General features: G+C 37.7%; 1 protein-coding gene across 3 annotated transcripts in view; it reads left to right on the plus strand.

The window, feature by feature from the left end:
- The first annotated feature begins 8,773 nt into the window (after positions 1–8,773).
- LRRFIP2 (leucine rich repeat (in FLII) interacting protein 2) overlaps positions 8,774–20,042 on the plus strand; it is a 41,424-nt gene continuing 30,155 nt past the window's right edge. Inside the window, exons 1-5 of one of the 3 annotated variants that reach the window (XM_010016402.1) lie at positions 8,785–8,874; positions 13,806–13,892; positions 15,356–15,406; positions 18,183–18,236; positions 19,747–19,812. In XM_010016402.1, coding sequence (XP_010014704.1) covers positions 8,785–8,874; positions 13,806–13,892; positions 15,356–15,406; positions 18,183–18,236; positions 19,747–19,812 — 348 coding nt within the window. Of the gene's footprint in view, positions 8,875–13,805; positions 13,893–15,355; positions 15,407–18,182; positions 18,237–19,746; positions 19,813–20,042 lie in introns of all 3 variants that reach the window. The other 2 variants (XM_010016404.1, XM_010016403.1) reach the window with 2 other exon arrangements.

The following is a 20,042-nucleotide window of genomic DNA, read 5'->3' on the forward strand; positions in this document are numbered from 1 at the left end:
GAAGGTGCCATTCACCCTCCGAGACTGAGTGCAAACGGCGGCATGAGGGGGAGGAAGAGGGGAAGGAGAGAAAGGAAGATGCCCTGAAATCACAGCTGTGCGTGTTTCGGTGCCTTTCGCACTTCCTCGAAACGTGTTACCACAGCTTCATGGTTCCCAAGAGCAGCAAGCAGGGCGTGCCCATTCCGTGGAATTGTGGTATGGTTCGATCAGACTTTCTGCTGCTTAGTTGGGCATCTGAAAAAACAGCTTTTCTGGTTTATTTCAGACCATGGTTTCTTTTAGTTCGTTTTCTTACTGTGCCTTGCAGCTGTAATTGCAGAGAGTGTTGGTGATGATAAGAGATGGGCACATTCTTGAGTTTGGAAGGAGCCTGAAAACAGCTCTGTGCTGTGATCTGCTCTATGTGTTCCAAGTGATTTCCAGTACGGATCCTAGCATGATACTTTGCAGTGTTACGTATTGCAGTGATAATAAAAACGTTTTGTAGGTGAAGCAGCACTACACTGAATTTGTATGACTGTGTCTGTCTACTCAGTGACTCCCTCATTGTAGAGAGGCTTGCAGACATTTTTTGGCTTGAAATAAGGAAGGTCCAGGATCAGTTTTACCTCTTTAAAGTATCAATGTTCACATCAAACATCTTTGGGGGTGGGAGGGGGGGTTTGGTCACAATTTAGCTGTAAAATTAAATCAACACTTGGGCGGTGAGTTCTTTGAACATTCATTGTCTTGACTGTAAAGTGATGTAACTAAATATATCAGGGCCCAGAAACAGTTATCTTCTTAATATACATCTATTTCTTTGGTTAATATAATTGCTTAGTGATGATGTAGGAACAGATGAAAGGTGCTCTAGCAGTACAGAATAGTTTGACGTATGTGACATGCTTTTCCCATTGTTCCTTGGGTTTGGAGATGTTTACCTTGGAGTGTCATTCCACTCACCTGAGCTTAATTACTGGCTGTAGCTGAGAACTTGTGGATAGAAAGCAGTTGTGTGAGAAGAGCCATGAAGATGATGAGAGGGCTGGAGGACTTCTGCTATAGAGACAGACTGAGAGAGCTGGGTTTATTCAGCCTGGAGAAGGGTCCTGGGAGGTCTTAGAGCAGCTTCCAGTGCCCAAAGGGGTCCTACAAGAAATGTGCAGAGAGGCTTTTGACAAGGGCCTGTAGGGACAGGACAAGGGGGAATGGCTTTAACCTGACAGAAAGGAGACTGAGATTAGATATTCTTCCCTGTGAGGGTGCTGAGGTGCTGGCACAGGGTGCCCAGAGAAGCTGTGGCTGCCCCATCCCTGGCAGTGTTCAAGGCCAGGTTGGACACAGGGGCTTGGAGCAACTTGCTTTAGTGGAAAGTGTCCCTGCCCATGGCAGCGGGTTAGAACTGGGTGAGCGTTAAGGTCCCTTTTAGCCAAACGATTCTATGCTTGTATGAAATTTGTCAGGTGTAAGCTTATTGCCCTAAATATCAGTACTTCTTGTGAACTGACTCCAAAGAAGCTTACTTTTTCTTTTTTTCTTTAATGACTGTCATTGTCTCAGAAGATGGCATAGTACTTCAACATGTGTCAATATTAAGAAAGCGCTGTTGAAATTGGGCTGCAAGTAGCGAGAATCTGTAGAACGTGATGAGGTCTAGACTTTCACATAGTGTTGAAGTTGGCATGTGCATATACCCAAAAAGGTAGAATGGTATCATACATAATTGAATACCTCTGGTATATAATGCCAGCAGAGGATTAGAAACCAGTAACAGATTTGATACTGAGTGATAGTTTGTGTTTGTAAGATCCTGATTTGAAGGTGCGTGATGATGGTTATAGGTCAGTAGAGTCCAATAGTGATACAAAAAACAATGCTTCCTGAGAAAATAATGAAATTATTCTATGAACTTTCTGAGTAAGTAATCCAAATCTGTTATCTTGGGCATTTGGAAAGTAAGTAACATGTAAGTGTAATGGACACTTTAAGTTTATGCATTACATGTCCTTGAAAATAGTTTCTGTAAATAGTACTGTCTGCTTGTGAAGATGATAAAGTTCCTATTTTTTTGTTGGGCATGCAATTAATCAAGAGGTGTTACCAGGGAAGAGGTGGAGGGGCACCTCCCAAAGGGCCGGTGGGACCAAGTGTTTCTATGCCTATGAGCCTGCTGCCACATCAGAGGGGTAGCCAGCAGGAGTGATGCCTGCTGATGGAAGAAACAGCAAGTGGAGGAAGCTCTAAGGGGTACCCAGAAGAATTTTCTCCTCCTTGCTTCAGTAGCTTTTCTTTGTTGTACTGTAACTGTAGCAGTAGTAGAACAGGGTGTAGGAGTGTATTAAATTAGTAATGGAAAAATATCTTAAATAGTTGCAGCTTGTTAGTGAACGTGGGTTGTTACCATGGGGTTCTCTGTTTGTTTCATTAAAAAAAAAAAAAGGAGCCTCGATCTAGTAGCAGTGTTTTGTTTTGATTTTTTTTAATAAGTAATGAATCATTCGTTTGAAAAAACAACAGAAAGGATACTCACTTTGAAAAAGCCAACAGTGCAAAAATGATGGCTGTTCCATTTCAGAATAAACACTTATAAAAGGTTCTTGTGACTTTGCTTTTTGTCATGCATTCCATGGTGCTTTTTATAGTACTGCCATTTCCTTATATTTTAAAATCACAGTTGATTTCTTGGTTTGTTCCTGGGTCTTCAGCATTTATGGTAACACTGATTCTAGAGAAGTCCAACTGGTGCACTGCTTCTCTGAAACATACATATGCTTTACATCGTGCCCTGAGTGAGAGATCCTCTATTGAGTGACCATTATAAGAGCTGTGTAGATACATATCTTGCCACTCATGCTAATCTCCTGTATGTAATGTTTTATTTTGTGAGTTAATGGTATCTGCAAGTGCAGCTGTTAGCAACGGACAGGCAGAGAACTCATACTTCATAAATAAGTACCACTGCTTGAAGCTGAATGATGTTGTCTTGGCACTTTGGTAGTTTGCAAAGACTGAGGTAGGTCACCAAAGATAGCTTGGTGGCTCTGGAAGCTACATTGGTGTGGTCACTGTGTTGCATTACTGTAAGTTTACCAACCCTAACCAAGGACAGTTATACCTCATAGCAACAGTTCTGCAGACTGCGTAATGGCTTTTTGGTTGTCTTAACTGGTGACTTTGTTAATCTCTAGCTTCATATCACTAACAAACTGAGGGATTTCCACCTCTTTAGGGAACTGTTGTTCTGTTGCTGAATACCATGAACTCACGAGAAGTTATGTTTCTCAGATTTTAAAATGGCAAACTGCAAATATACTGTATTAAAGGGGTAGATGGTGCAGTTGTCAGCTGTCAACTATCCAAAGAATAACTTTTATCCAGAAAAAGCTGACACCAGCTCAGAGCAGAAACCTTGTGCCAACGGTTTCTGAAGTGGGCTGTGATTAGAGATGAACAGGTTTTTTAAAATGGAAACACTATTCATGAACTGGAATAACTTTGCCTCCATCATAGTGGTAAGCACTGTAATCTTTTGGCAGACAGTAATTATATGCTTTTCTCAGTCTTTGCTTTTTCCCTTTAATGTCAGGCTCTTTTTCTCCTATTAGCAGCTCTTTTTTGCAATAGCTCTGGTTTCAGTTAATCTTTTTCTGAACAAGGTTATTCTAAATGAAAATTCTAAGTCAGTCCTTAAAACTATTGCATTAAAACCCTGTTTATTTCCCTTCCCTGCTCCCCACACGCTCCTTTATTGGGTCACGGTCACACTGTGGTCATGCAGCTCCTTTTCTTTCTCAGGTACTTTTGGGCACATGGACAGACAGAGTAATTCCAAAGAGTGTACCCTTGTATACAGGCGTTCATCTGGGGAAGGCTCTTATGTTAGCCTTGCTTAAATTTAACTGAAGTAATGTGTTTTTATTCTATGTCCATTTATTTCTGTGCGTCCTTTAGCATTTGCTTTGACAAATCACTGAAGGTTAAGCAAACAAGATTTTGATTTCTGATGTGAGTCTTTCTGCTCTTTCTTAAATATGAATGCTTCTCCTGCTGTTTCCAAGTAATAATACCCCTGGCTTGGTTGTAGTTTTGTGTTGCTAGAGCTGCAGTTTCATGAGACAGTTCTTAAAAATTACTGGGTTGGGTTTTCCACTGTTCTTCCAAGCACATTAACTTTTAGAACTTTGCTTTAATTGTGGGTATGGTAGCTTTCATACCTTCATTCAGCAGCAGCATTCATGCGAAGTAAAGAGCAAGTGTTCAGTTATGAAATATATTTAGATTCTTTAATTTAAACTCCAACATCATTGCATAGCACTCCTGCTTTTTGGACCTTTCTTTTTAGTTAGCTGTTTGAAAAAGCTTTTGCTCTTTTTAGTTTAGTATACTTCAAGCATATTTTTAAGTATATTTAGCATTTGTGGAACTGTCAAAAATCAAAATGAATGACCACTGTTCGTGCTTTATTATCAAACTGTGGTTGGTTTACTGGTGATGAATGGGTTTTATTTTTTACTCCTGCTTCTTACATTCATCTTCCTTATTTGTTAATGTTTTTCTAACCTTATTTGTCCAAGTAACCTTCATTCAGCTTTTTCTTTTGAGTTTTTAGACTCTGATTTCAAGAAATTCCAGCCTTCCTCTGTGTTACTGTTCCCCTCTCCTGCTGGCTTCACTGCCTTTCTGTCCTTATGAAATAAAAAGAATTTAGCCACTAATTTAAATTGAATCAATTTGTAAGTGAAATTGATCACAGAAACTATTACTGTATGTTCTGTGAGATCTTTAGGGTTTGTTGAGAAAATGCTTAGTCTATGTCTTGTTTGTTAAGAGACAGATAAAACTCTAACAAACCTAGGTATTTATGTAGTCATACTGTGGAATTACTCAGATAATATTTTATAATGAACAACTTCCCAGTAGTGTTTATCTGTCTTGTCATATATCAAAGATAATTACCAGCAGCGGGGTCAGTTACCCCTGTTGCAGTATTCTGTAGAATCTCCTTTGTGATCCACTCAATTCAGATGTTTAAAGGTCTGTAGGAGATAAAAACACTAACTTTGCAAGCAGTCAACTGAAACTCCAAGAAGCTTTGCATGGATATTAAGGATAGAAGGTGCAATTTCTTCTCAGGATTGAAAGAACTTCTTTAAAAATTTAAACTGATGTTTGTGGCTTTGGACTTGAAATGCAGGGGCTGCTGGCTTTTCTTTTCCCAGTATTAATAAGGAAACAGGCTGAGTGGTTCTAGGGCAGGGCTCTTTTCTGTGTTGGATCAAATATACAGAGATTGTTTCTTTGCAGGTGAATTTTAATTACCTTTTGGTCTTACTTGAAAGAGAAAAAGGAAGTTTCAGTCTGTCTATTTATAGCCTGCTCACACTGCAGTATCTGAATGCCTTGCATGTATGTGATACCAAATACACTGGCGTAGACCCAGGCATCAGAACAGGTGGTGCCATTAAAGGTGGTGAGTGATAGGACCTTAAACTGTAGTGTAGCCTCTGTTTTGTGTAAGATGGGTCACGCTTTTTTCCCAGGCAGTGAGAAAGAAACAAAGAGAACTTTGAGTTAGAAGGTAATAGGAGGAAGAGTAGACAGCAGAGACTTGGGGGAGAGGTAAAATTTATATATGCCTAAAGTGAAGACAAATGAGAGGGAACTTGAGGGATTTCCTCCCAGGTCTTCTGGTTTGTTTGGTGACTTCATACACTTGTTTGGAGTGAAATACAACAGGATGTCACTTCATCAGTCATGTAATACAATATGTGACCCAACCTACAGTAAGAAATAAACATGTTATAGATGTGACTCAGGAATTCTGAACTGTAAGTGCAGAAGATTATAATGTACTTTCCTTTTACCATCTTTTATAGTTTAGAAGGGTGTCATGAAATGAGTGGTTGCTCAAAGAATAACCCTCAAAGGTATTAGCAAGAGCTATTTCAATATGATTTGTAGAGGCACCACTTAACAGGATTTGATGGCAAGGTTCGCTCTGCTGCTTATTACATGGAGGAAGCATACAAAGGAAAACTGAGGTAAAATTCAGCTATAAACAGTTGATACAAGAGACCAAAGGCACAGAGCGTAAGGGAGATTCGCATTGAGTCACGAGGTTCAGATTGGACCCCCTTGCTTTCTAAACTCTTGATGGAGCCTAGGTGCAGCTGGTGTCAAGGATGGGATGGATTGTGGTGGTGCATCCTCCCTCATCCTCTGGACTGCTCCAGGATCTCGGGAATTTCTGTCAGGCCTTGGCCTTCATGTAATGTGTTGGGTGCTGAAGTGTCCCTTAATTGTACCAGGAGCTTTTACAAGGCTAAGGAGGGAGGCAGTGATTGTACCAGGGGCTCCTGTTGTCTGGCTAAGGTGGAAAGCAAGAGAAGGGATAATCAGTCATCCCCTGACAGCCCTGCAACACTTCTTCCCTTGATCATAGCCTGAGTGGAACAGTACCATTTTAACTGGAGTTTTGAAAAATTCCTAGTAATTACTGACTCGGGTTGTGAGTTTGCCATAGAGATCTCCAAACTGCCTTCTGCGTAAATATATATATATATATATATGTGTGTAAAAATATAAAAAGGTCAATCTGAGTACAAAAGATAAGTTTGCTTGCTTGTTTTTGAGACTAAACAGACAGACTTTTACCAAACAGTTTAACAGTGGCAATACTTGTCTTGGGCCTTATCTCAGAGTCTGTCTTCACCCTGAGTTTGAGCTCTGCTGTCCTACTTCCAAGGCCCATCCCAACCACTGATAAGAGTGAGGCTGGAATCTTGTATTTCTTCCTGAAAGTGTGCTGCTGTCTAGCACCAGAATAAAGGAAAAACAAACAACAGTAGCAAAAAAGCCTCATGTTGTGGGAGAGTAACAAATAAATTGAGCCATGAGCTGCAGGCAGATGGTAGAAGCACTCCTTGGCAGGTGAGTCCTGTGTGTTGGTCCAAATGCCTCTAATTTTATCCAAACACTCTGTACCACAAAATGAACAAGCAGCATGTGGAGGAATGGATGGAATCCAGCGGGGGTACTTATGTCCACTCTTCCCCATCAGGAGTGTGTTAATTAATGGATGATAGAAGTGCATCTGTGTCCCCTTCGGATACTGTGGTTTTATTCCTCTACTACTCATCTACAAACACTGTAAGGTTACCTTTATGGTTTTTACACAGTGAAGGAGTTGTGCACCTGCAGTACCAAGTATGTTCAGCTTTGGTCTCAGAACAGCAACTGGAAATGAATAAGATTATTGCATAATTGTTGTATCTCTGCCATGCAGGAGCTTTTAAGAAGGAGGGGGACACATCTTATTTCAAGTTTTTGTCGTCATTTGTCTCATTGGCAAATATCTGTTTCTTCTTGGCTGAGCACATTAAGAACAGTAAAATACCTGCGGAACTTGAAGCAGGATGAAAGACTTCCTGCCCTCAAGAAGAGAGGACTAGTGACATAAAGTTATAAAGGGAGAAGTATGGAAGCTAAAATACAGTAAAAGCCATGGTGCTACTTGGTATCTTAGTGTGCCAGAAAGTACCCCAATATATTTTGGCTTTGTGATTGCTGTATAAAAAAATAATAAACGTAAAGCTTTGCTTGCACAAAAATACCCATCATGTTGTGTCGTGTCATTTCCCCCACCCCCACCCCTGCCACTTCCTCTCCCTGATTAAACTGTAAGGAATTCTTGAACACTTGATAATTAGACCTAGTATGAAAGATAGTTCTTGCACTAATTAGTTTTAAAAGGATAGCAGATAGTTCCCTTTTAGACCTGTTCTATTTGTGTGAAGAAAATCTTATTCTAAATAAGGTGTATTTCCACCCCTGTGTGGGATACTTACCTTGTTTATATCAAACAGCTGGACTACCACCAAATTCTGATCTGGCATTTGGCAGGACCTGGATGTCTGGAAGTAGGGTTTCTTTAGGGTATTTGAAAAAACTAATTTAGATTGTTTTTGTTTGAGTAATATGTTGCTGTCTGTGGCTCTATGCACTATGTTTTGCTTTGGTGATGATTTTTATATCCTTGCAATTAATAACAGAGGTTTCTGGAAGAAGTAAGAGGGTATTTTGTGTAGTTTGGTGGGTATATTATACTAGTATGTTTCTCTTTTCATTTCCCAAATTAGGAATCTTATTAGACAAAAGAATGTTTGTCTAGGAATGTCTTTACTTCTACTATAGTAAAACTTCAGATACTGCAGATCTCATTCAGTTGCAGGTGAAAGAGAACAGCTGCATTACAGTGTAAATAAGCCACAGCTGCCTGCTTGGATGTTTGTAAGTTTGCCTGCTGAATCTTTTTTCTGGTTTTGAGAGCTGTAGTGAGTGATCTTGTCGGTTCAGTTCTTGAACCTGTTGTTGCCTTTAAGTTTTCTTCACAGCTGTAAAATTAAATGGGTACTTACATTCTTTTAGGACTTGTGAAAAGCAACAGGATATATAGGTATCATCATTGAGCAAGGAGCAATTGACAGTTGTGCATAACTTTGAACCTGAGGTAAACTGATGGTGATGGGTTCTTTTCAGCAGAAAAATGCTGAGTATATACCTTGTGGGATGCAGTGGAGTTCTATAAAGCTGCCACAAGATCTTGTGATAAAGTTTTCCTAGAAATACAGCTGCTGGATAAATTTATGCCAATGGCATGTAGGTTTCTCAGGTATTACATGGCTAAAGAATTGGAGAATTTATTACATTTTGGGGTGTGGATTGCTTGTTTTTAATTCCAGGTCTGAAAACTGATCTTTTTCCTGTCTGTTTTTGCAAATACAGAACCAGAGAATAAAAATGGGAACTCCTGGATCAGGACGGAAGAGAACTCCTGTGAAAGACAGGTTTTCTGCAGAAGATGAAGCTCTGAGTAACATTGCCAGAGAGGTTGGTTCATTTCCAATTTCTTAAATTCAGAAGTAGGGATGAAAGCAGTCTCATCCGGAAAAAGTACTTTTTAACATGAGCATTAAGAAGTGTAATTAGCCCAAAATATGACAATTAATATAAACTAACAGTATTTTTAATAAGATGCTTACTGAAATGTTTATACAATGAGATGTTAATTTTAAGATCAGTGCAAATTAACAAGATCACTTTTAAATGTAGAAGGTATTTCTACAGATAGTTTTATATCTTAGCTAAAGATAAATGAAAAATACAGTTGCTATCTCGGGTCTAAAACTAAAAGAGAAAGAAAAAATTATCCCATTGCAGTGTGTAGTATGTGGTGAATATAGTGTATGAGTGTTGAATAAGCAGTAGTTATTATTAAAAGGTATTTGTAATATATCCTATTCCAAATGTGAAAAGTCACATTTCTGTCAAAATAAGCCTCGTATCTGCACCATACCAGGACTTCCTTAACAGAATTACCACCTGAAAAGCAGGGAGCTGGAGGTAACCAGCCAAAAATGCAATTATCAAGAAGTTGCTACAAAGGGGAATTTTGTCCCACCGGATATAAGAAAGAGGCAGATGGAATTTAGAGTCTTACAGATGTCTATTTGGAGTTGAGTTTTTCTGGAAGTGTTGCAACTTGGAAACAAAAGCCTTTGTACTGTTTGTGTACAAGTGGATACAGAAGCTTTAAGCTAGACTATCTACAAATCTGCTCATCATACTTAGCATAAATGAGTACAAAATGCAGATTCTAATTGGCCATTGCTTGTGTATGCTTTCAAATGCAGTCATCATAGACTGTAGGCATAGGAAATGGTCTGTCAGCAATTTAGTTGGTAACTTTACAGAAAGCTGTGCTCTCATCAAGCCTGGTGGAAGTTCTTGCCCTGCTAGATATGCTCTGTGTGGGGCTCAGAGTTATGCATGGTCTCACTCTCAAGTTCCCTCTCATATTTTTTGGGGAGAATAGTTAACGAAGCAGAAGGAATCTGGCTTTAAATTTCTTCTGGGTATTCTCTGCATGGTACCAGTGTAACAACATCAGCTTGCAACTTAGCCTGGAAAGAAAGGACTCAATAGCAAAGCGTAATAAGTATTAGCTTACTTAAAACTACTTCGGGGCTTTGTTCTCTTACATCGCTAACCCCATCATTTAAAATTTGAGCATAAGGGTAAATTAAACAAAAATGAATAGAGCTGTGCCAGGGGAGGTTTAGATGGAGCTGAGGAACAATTCCTTCCCCAAAGCATGCTCAGGCGTTGGAACAGGCTGCCCAGGGCAGTGCTGGAGTCACTGTCCCTGGAAGCGTTCACACACCGTGTAGACGAGGCCTCAGTGCCAGGGGTTAGTGGCGGCCTTGGCAGTGCCAAGAATGGTTGGACTTGACAATCTGAAGGGTCTTTTCCAACCTCATTGATCCTATGTTTCTGTGAAGGTTCTCCCTCCTCCCTTAATGCCAAGTTAAACTAATACGAGGTCTCACAGCTAGAGGTGTTACCTTGCAGAGATAAGAGTTGAATATGTCTGTTCCGGGGATGAATGTATATTAAGTCTTCCCTCTCCTTCTGTCAAAAATGAACTGGAAGACAGCTTGTTGAAAAGTTCATAAAACTTACTCAGTATTCTGATATTAATCTAAATCTGATGAAGATAACTAAAATTTTTATGCTAATCAGCATATCATTTAAGGGCTAGGCATTTCATACTGGTTTATGTCTATTAATAATTCTTAAAACCTATTTGAATTGTTCTAAATATTCCTTCTGATTTTCTTACTGGAATTATTTTTTCCCTTTCTGGCATTTTTCTGTATTTTGAGGGTCACCTTTCTTGGCTTGTTAGGGAGAACTCAGCATATTTCCAAATGAAATGGTTTGTTACCTTACATACATGTTTTTGTGTCTTCACATAGCACCATTTCTTCTTTTCTGCTGCCATACCCAGGTTGCACTGTAGGAGTCTTAAAATTGTTCCCCAATTTTAAAATAGTGTGTGAAGTTGTATTTCGTTATGAATATTGTATTATCACAATATGTACTGCTGTCAGGTTGTTAATCCCTCAGTCTGTGTAGGAGAAGCTGGCCCTCAGATCCCTTGTCAGACAGCAGCTGTTGTCATTGAATTAGTAGCTGTAATTCATGATATTAGCTAACTTATTCTAAGGAAGACTTTTACTTTGAAGGAACAGAACACATTTCTTAGGCTTTAACAGCAGAGGCCAGCTAACAAAACTAAGCTCTGTCTTTAAATAACATCTGCTTTTACTCTGCCATGCATATACCTTATCATTTGAGGCTAGGGAAATTCTGAATTACCGTGCTGACGCAGGGCATGCCAGTTGTTGGTGCATGAATATATAAAGTAGATATACTTTGCTGTTCTGGGGCCATTATCTCTGCAACGTGGTTTCCTTATCTTTTCATTGTCAAGGGGTGTTTTGTTCTTCAACTTCCTGTTCTGAAATTACCTTTTTAGCAGATGTTAGTTACAACAGTTGGATTGAGTCCCATAATCCAGAAGTCAGATGTCTTGTGAGGAAAACATTCCTAAAAGGTGTTCTAAGTATCAAGAGAAGGTGAACAGAGTATGCCAAACCTGTAAGACTAGCACTCAGGATCATCTGCATGGGAAAACTGCATAGAAGCACTCTGGGATTCAGAGATCTAATTTGACAAAATTGACATGTGAAAAAAAAAATCTCCTCTCTTCCTTTTGGTACCAACAAATATCTGTGTTCTAGGAAACTGTGAAAAGAATTCTTTGGTACTGATCCAAGAAATTAATTTCTATGTAGTCATTTTTTTGCACTGGTCAAATATGATCTGTCATGAAAATATTTAATGGAAGGTAAGGGCTCTATTGTAGGATGTGAAGGGTTTGGTCAAACTACTTCCTCTTTGTGAGATTTCTTTCATTTTCTCCATCTTTGCCCTCTTCACTCCTTGTAGGACTAGGGCTAGTTCTTTCATACCTTTTCCTTGCTGTGGGAGCTTGCATTGAGACAAGCTCTCCTGCAATGCCTCTGCAATAAAGGCACATCCACATCAGAGCAAATTACTGCCTTATTCCAAGAGCTTCTGAGTTACCAGACCTCTTTCTTTAGGATGTGCTTTGTGTTCTGTTTTGTGTTATCCTTCCTGGCATTAAATTCCCTGTGCTTACCTAAACCAAGGAAAAGTAAAGGTGATACACATATCCAGGAACAGGGATCTGTGCATCCTTTTCTGTAAGCAGTGCACTCTCCATATTATTCAGTGTCTGAAGTGAGGGATTCTAAGGCTGTTAACTTTCTCAGATTGACAAAGGCTATAAGCCAGCTGGTATGGAAGACAGTTTCTTCTGTCCTGTGGAAAGTTCTGCCTTTCCAAATAACAAATAGGGATTGTCTAGTGAAACTGAAATCAAGACTGTAGTGGCCACTCTGTAGTTTTCTAAAACTGAAATCTGTTTAATGCAAGTTAAGCATTGGAAAGCAACCTGAACTGACTTTATGAGCAAGGAATAGGATTGTATTTGGAATGCTTTTCAATTCAAATGCTAATGGAATTAGAATGACATAGTTATCAAGATTTCTGAGTGCTCTATAAATAACAAGGTCTGCTTTCTAACAGTTCTGCTGAGAATAAAGCATCATTGGTTATGAGGGCCTATCAAATGCTAATGTGATTTGTCTCTTGCTCTAAGATTTGGTGAAGGAAGCCCAAGAGCTGTGCTTTATCTTTTTGAAATTGTGTGCTTTTTTGAGAAATCTGGTTGCTCAGATTAATAATTAACATAACACCAAACCATTGCTTGCTAAAAATTTTCTCTGAGAAGATGAGGTGGTTTGATTTTGGTGGCATTTCTTGTAGAATTCTCATGTATTTTATCAAGAGTTTAGTAAATTGGAAGAAATGGAGTTTCTGCCTCTACTATAAGAATGTGAAAGTTAGGTCTCTGGCTGTAGGACTAGGGGAGAGTGGTGAGATGGGAATTGATTTTTAGTGTGGATTGGTAAACAAATGAACTTTCTGTCTTGATTAAAGATAAATGTTAATAGATGTTAAAGCCTTGCCAGAGTCTAAAGGCTAGATGTGCATATCTGCTGATCTACAGACAGAACTAAACCTAGATGTATCAGCTGTTTGAGTACTTTCTCTTTCTGTGCCACATAAATGCTTGTGTGGAAGTTTATATGCCACAGAACTGTGATTACAGTCAATTTACAGAGTAGGGCTGCGAATGAGAAAAGACTTCCTGTTGCATGGGAATTCCCTTGCTCTTCTGGTGTGCTGTCATCAGGTAGGAAGAAGAGTAGCTTTATGCTGCTTGGAAAAAGGATTACATCATGGCAGTCAAGAGTGCTGACACAGACTTGGAATCATTTCATCTAAGTGTGCAAAATATAGAAAAACAGTCTTAATGAGGATCATTTTAAGTTAAGGGAAGCCATTTTAAATAATAAAGCTGCAATGTGTTTGCATTCTTTCTTGCCATTGTTTGATAGATATTTTTGTACCTGTAGTTTAATCACAGGTTAAAGTAGAACTGAGTTAAATACTTCTTCCTTTTTCCTGAAGTGCAGTAAAAGACAGTTATTTGCAATTGTAACAAATTTTATAGGTTTCAAATGTTTTACATAAATCTATGCTGTGATAGTGGCAAAAGCACAAAAGAAACATCCTTAACCAAAAGCAAAAACCCATTGAAGGTTACAGTTTTAAGAAGTTGCATGAAATTACATGGTTTGGGTCTTAGAGATTTCTGAGGGTTTTTCGCTGAATTTCATTGAGAACTGATTTCTTTACTCCTTATATATATATATTGTGATGTTAGAATCTTAATGTGGATTTGTGAAGAGATTATTAACTTGAGTAGTCAAACCATTATGCAAAAAACATGTCTTAAACTTTCAGTATTTCCAATTTACTTGTAGGCAGAAGCCAGGCTTGCAGCCAAACGGGCAGCTCGAGCAGAAGCAAGAGACATACGTATGAGAGAGCTGGAGCGACAGCAAAAAGAGGTAGTGTAAATCATCAGAAATTACTGCAAACCTTTAGTACAATTCTAAATGCACTTGCATCAGGTTTTGTCTTGTGGTGTGATTCAGCTGCGTGCTGGTATTTTCAGCATTCTCTCCTGCTCCATCCCTTCCTCTTTCTGCTTGGGTTATATATCTGAAAGGATAATTTGATTTGTATTTAGCTGTGAATAGCACCTCACAAAATATTAATGTGACATTGATTTTTTTTCAACTTAGAATCATAGAATCATAATAACTTAATAGTTTCACTCATGTTGTGGGAAAAATATGCTGTATGAAATAGGCTTTTGGTGCTCTTTAAAACAAAAAATAAAACATTTTTCATGTGATTTTTAAATTCTAGCTTTACAGGCATAATCAGATGTTTTACCTTTCACAAATACAGTAAATTCAATGCTAGCAATCCAAATTGGACCAAGATTAATATAAATGTTTATCTTTAGATATTTAAAGGGCTGAGGCTTTCTTATTACTGCTTATTTGATTGAAATGAGCAGAAGAGAGAACATGATGACAATGTCCAGAACTCAAGCTTGCATAAATATTTTTGCATAGAGAGGAACAGTTTTCAACTTCTACTGTTAAGTTTAATATTGTCTGGATTTGAACGATAATATTTGTGGCTGAGTCAGCTGGTGACTCCTGTGCTTTTATAAGAATAATTACTTATCACATGGCAGTCACTTTGCTGCTTGTTGCTGTGCAAAAGGTCCATGTAAATATGGATAACTGGCAGCACAGGATAAATAATAAATGTGACCTTTTCCACATGTGACCACTGCTTAATGTATAGGATAAACTACTGTGGAAAAAGTAGAGAGAATTTTTAATGTATTTATAATATACGTAGTAACTCGATAATTTCGATATGTGACTTTGGATATGCAGTTTTCAGTCAATTTCTTCCCATATGGATTATACCAAAAGTATTTACAATAAATAGCTATTGCCAGGATCTTTATTGTGGGGAAAAAAAAAAAAATTGGGATAATATTTACACTTGTAGTTACGTATTTCTTCTAAAAAGAAAAAGCTTGAGTTTCTTGAGCAAAAAATTCACTCCTAGGAACTAGATTTTGAGCAGTCTGGGTATTTCATGTTTGTTGCATTTGATTTGGGTTTTGACACAGGTGCAACAGACTAAGAATTTATTATTTGTCATTATTATGTTCAAATCCATGTAAATGCTGATTTTATTTTTTTTTTTTTTCCTGTGTTAATAACAAGTGCAATTCACTAAACATGGTTTTGCCTCAATTTTTCACATGGTTCTTATTATTTCATACTGCCACTTTTTGGACTGCCGTAGGTATCTGATGATACACTGGAGATTCCATAGCAATTAACTTGGGTTTTTTTGAAGTATTTGGTTTAAGAATCCAGTCTTGTGTCCAGTCTATATTGTAAATGGTTTGTTTGGTTTTTGTTTTTACATTCTGTAGCTTTCTCAGCATTCATATGATAGAAAGTGGGCTCATATCCAGAAATGGATGGTAGGCTAAAACCACCTGTTGTGCATGGGTTTGCTGCTCAGAGAACTAACATAGGAGTTGGAGGAAGTAATTTACTAATGGTTTGCTGTGTGACATTTCCAAATGTTCTATTACTGAAAAAAATTACATCTAAACTGTATGTGGATGTGGAGACGCAATGTACCTTATGGCAGCAAAAGGCAAACTATGTAATGAGATGCTTTTCTTAAAACCAAGTGGGTTTTTGGTTTCCACTATGTGCTGGCTTGAAGTCATGAATCTCTTTAAAATGAAATTACATTAGTTTCAATCTAGCTAAACATCTTTTCAACAGTGAAAAGTTGAAAAGAAACAGTTGAAACAGTAAAACTAAAATGGTTTTGTTAATTTGTGGGGCTTGGGTTTTTTACTTTTTTTTTCTTGGTAGACTTGCATTCATTTGCTTCCTCTTCAAGTAACATGGCAATGCTGGTCTTTTCACTGATGATTAAGTCACTTCTATGACTTACAAAAAATAATTGTAAAAGATTTAAAAAGAAAGGGGGAAGAACCCACCACCCCAAGCATCACTTGCATCCTTTTACCCTTGACCCTCTTTTTCAATGAATAATGATAAAGTATTTGACTGTTCATTTATTTAGATTAAATCCACCAAGTAGGAAGGAGTCAAGATAGTTGAGTTACAATATGAGAAAGCTGCTGTTCAATTTATACTAATTTAGTGCAATGTTTCCTTCGGGAATTCCTTTCTAGGCACATGGGAGATGACTCTTTTTATGTTTATAAGAAAGTGCTTGTGCTGTGGATATTTTGAATTGAGAAGATTTAAGGAATACAAGCAGACACTAACTGTAATTTCAAGTAGTTAAAACTACCGTGACAGTTGATCAGCACTTCTGTTGGGAAATCCTAGAACTGTCATTAGAATTTTATATACAACAAAAGTTGTGCTGGCTTTATAGTGTTTCTTTGTGTAGCTGACATCTGTGTATATGTTAGTTCTCATGTCGCTTATAAAGAGTGACACAGGTTCCTGTTACCTCTTGGTGGAATGCACATTTGAATGCATTTTTGCTGGAGAGCAAGGGTTTCCGAACTGTGGAACACAGATTGCATTTGTGAGCAATCTTGCTTCAAAATTAATGCCACCTTCTTTTTGCATTCTCAAGAGGCACATTTGCAGCAGATTTCTGAGCACTCCTTTCCTGGATTTGGAGACCTAAACTCATATAAGTTTTATATGAAGTGCATATTTTAAACTTAAATTCTTAGAAATCAAGCTTGATAGCTAGCAGCAGTAGCTGTTTGCAATATGTACTCTAGTACTTCCTTTATCCTTTAACCTGAATATGCTGCACACTTAACACTGGCTTTCTATTTTCTGATTGTATGCCAGGAAGAGACTTGTTAGCTTTTGTAAATTACCTACAGAAAATTGTATCAGAAGCTAAAGTTCTGCATTATAGGACCATATTACTAGCTGGAGTGTTATACTATCACTTAAGAGGAATCTTATATAAATAGCAAGCTGCTTGCAAGTTGCAAATGTTATTAACAGGTATTTGTGCATTCAGACCACAGGCATAAACTATATATAAAACTGTCAGTGATCCAACTGTAGTGTGTTGAAAGGTTATATAGCATAAATGTTCATTTTAAACCTCAAAATAGACACTGTAGAAAGGAAGACTAAAATGTCTTGAAATGAACCTCTCTTACCCCCCTCATTTGGGGAAATTATTTGCTTGCAGAGTATTAACTAGGCCTCTTGAATAGTCACAATAATATTAAACAAGTTCATGTATCCAGTGATATTGTAGAAAATAATCACAGGACCATAAGCAGTATGAAAAACAGCTTCAGACTTTAGATGTCCATCTGTGATCTGGAGGCTGAGCTTTTAACCCTATAGATAATTGGCTTATGATCTTTGAAATAGTTTGCATGTCAAAAACTGTAGGAAGTGAGTCATTTAAAGGAAGGATTCCTAGTTTTAGAGCCCAAATGGTATAGTTTGGAATTAAGGTTATTCTTAACATGCTTACGTACTGTAACTAAAAATTTTGGAAGCTTATGGCACGTGAAACATTTTAATGTTTAAATTAGTTGTATTTTTGTCCTGCTTATTATATTCCTTTGTATGAACCAAAATTAGCATTCTCTGATCTTTCAGCAGAACAAAAGGTATTGAGGTACCTTAGCTAGTTGTCCTCCCCCAAATTTCGTAAGTTGGGTTTATTATTTTCACTGTCATTGTAGAGCAAAACTACCTATAGAACTTAATTGATCTGTTTGCTTTAGAACCTTTGTTCCTAGAATAGAGGAGAAAATCTGAAGTATGTATGAGGGAACTGAGAATGATCATCTTTTAGGGCTAAAATGGCTGTAAAATGTTCACAGTCTGACTCTAGTAATAGTATAGTAGATTTCTTACTAATGTAATTTTATCATGCTTTTAATCTTTTAATTTTTATTTTAATGTTGTAATTTTAGAGCTCCCATACTTTTTTTCTGCAATAACACAGTGATCAGAAGAAAGATTGACTGCTGGACACTGATTATTAACTATATTAACCGCCCTCATTTACATCCCCTGATGTAGTGCGTTGACATACCTATCCACATCGGGTGAAATCACAGTTCTTCTGACTTGAATAGGTTCACTTGCCACAACATATTACTCAAAATAATACATAGCATTAAAGGTGCTAACAGCATGTTGCTTGCCCTTGCTTGTTTTTACTTTGCCATCATCTTTCTTCTTAAATGAAATAATTCTGCATTTCTTCTTTCTCAGGAAGATTCAGAGAGGGCCAGGTATTCCCACCGGTCCAGTCGACATTCATATTTGGTTTGTGTTCAAACTGTATGCTTTCCTATCATGGCCTTTAAAAAAAAAAAAAGAAGCTTGGGGTTTGGTTTCATTCTTTTAAGGAGCGGGTGATGCTTTTTTACTCTTCCAAGTTTCAGCAGTTTTAGAGTTACTATTTTGTCACACATCATGTTAAAGTTCATCTGGTATTCTATTTCTATCAGTGTTAACAAGGTTGTTTATTATTATATATGTACATCTTTACATTTAAAAAGAATCTCAGTTGTCACATTTTAATTGACTGGTTTTACTATAAATACATCGTGCTTCTTTTTCCTTTACTACGTGAATTTATTTACAGTATAGTTTTGTTGCTGAAAATGATTGAGTAGGTGTTTGGAAATATATGTAGTTCAATAATCAGTTATTTGGAATAACATGTATTTAACAATGATGTTTAAGTGTCATCTTTCAGTGTTATTCCAGTCTAATGCATTTTCCTTATCTGTCAGAAATTCCATGAACAGGAAAATTATATTTAATAAAGTAGATACTTCTGCTGACTCAGGGATCCTGAGTCAGTGCCACCTACTGAAGATGAGGAATACTGATCTGTAACATGGGCTTTCATTCCAAACTGGTGCTGATGCTCGTCTGCTCATTGTTGTGTCCATTCTTGCTCTTTATTACTGGTATTACTGGATTTCTGTAATATTTCTGGAAGAAAATACAGTAGTACCATAGGACACAATTTGAAGAACAGTTTGGTGGGATGCCAGGTTTTAGTTGTTTGGAATGTGGGAATATATTATTCATTGGTGACAAAGACTTACCCAAATGATGCAAGGTATCCCAAAGGCTGCTAACAGAGGCATTTATTGGCTCGGCTTGCTTACATCCTCTCTAGGTCATATGTGGTGCTAAAGAATGGTTTTATTGAGCATTTGTAAACAGTTTCCTGTTTTTAGAAGATCTGCCTAAAAATCAGCTTGTCATGGATCTGGATATATAGGCCGGGAGAAAACTACTAAAATAAAAGGGTTGGGTTTGTTTATTTTGGAAGCTGGAACAAGCTGTTTCTTCGTGTGACTTCAGAAAACCCCAAATGATTGTCACTTACTGAGAGGTTTTGGCAATCAAGTGTTATCTTCGATTAACTGAATTGTCTGTAACATCTTGCAAGTGTCAAGCGTTTCTACTATTTATCACACAAATATGTTCACCAAATTGTTGAAATCCAGTAGAGTTGACTGCTTTGCAAACAGTAAATGGTTTATAGAAAAAGCATGTAAAATATGCTATGTGGCATCACTTACAAGCTTCTGAGCTGGTACAGGTTTGCTCAGAGCTGCTTTTGCCTTGGTTAACATAAAAAATATGCTAAGGTGGAGGTTAAGTAATTCACCCTCGACTGAGCTCATTTTGTTGGGGGGCTTACCTGGAATTTCTTCGACTGCCTTGGTTATTTTGTGCCTTTCAGTGAAGATTAACAGTTATTAGAGCTTTTAAAAATTATGTATTTATGTATTTTTGTAATTTCATTCTTAAGAGTTCTTTAGATGTCAATGGCTCCCACAGGAGCAGAGCAAGTACCTCCAAGAGGAGAGATCTTGTGGTGTGTATAGCCTGGAATAAGCATGCTTTGATGTGTTCATATGATAACATTTTCTGTGTTTACTTACCAAAGCAGTGGTTTGGTGAAAGCATGCTTGTTAATAGATGATGTAATTAATTGGCCATTAACTGCTGCAGTGATTCATAGAATCACAGAATGGTTGGGTTGGAAAGGACCTTAAGATCATCTAGTTACAACCCCCTGCCATAGGCAGGGGTGCCTCACCCTAG

This window comes from Nestor notabilis, unplaced genomic scaffold, assembly GCF_000696875.1.
Source record: "Nestor notabilis isolate BGI_N333 unplaced genomic scaffold, ASM69687v1 scaffold12576, whole genome shotgun sequence".
Taxonomy (NCBI): domain Eukaryota; kingdom Metazoa; phylum Chordata; class Aves; order Psittaciformes; family Psittacidae; genus Nestor; species Nestor notabilis.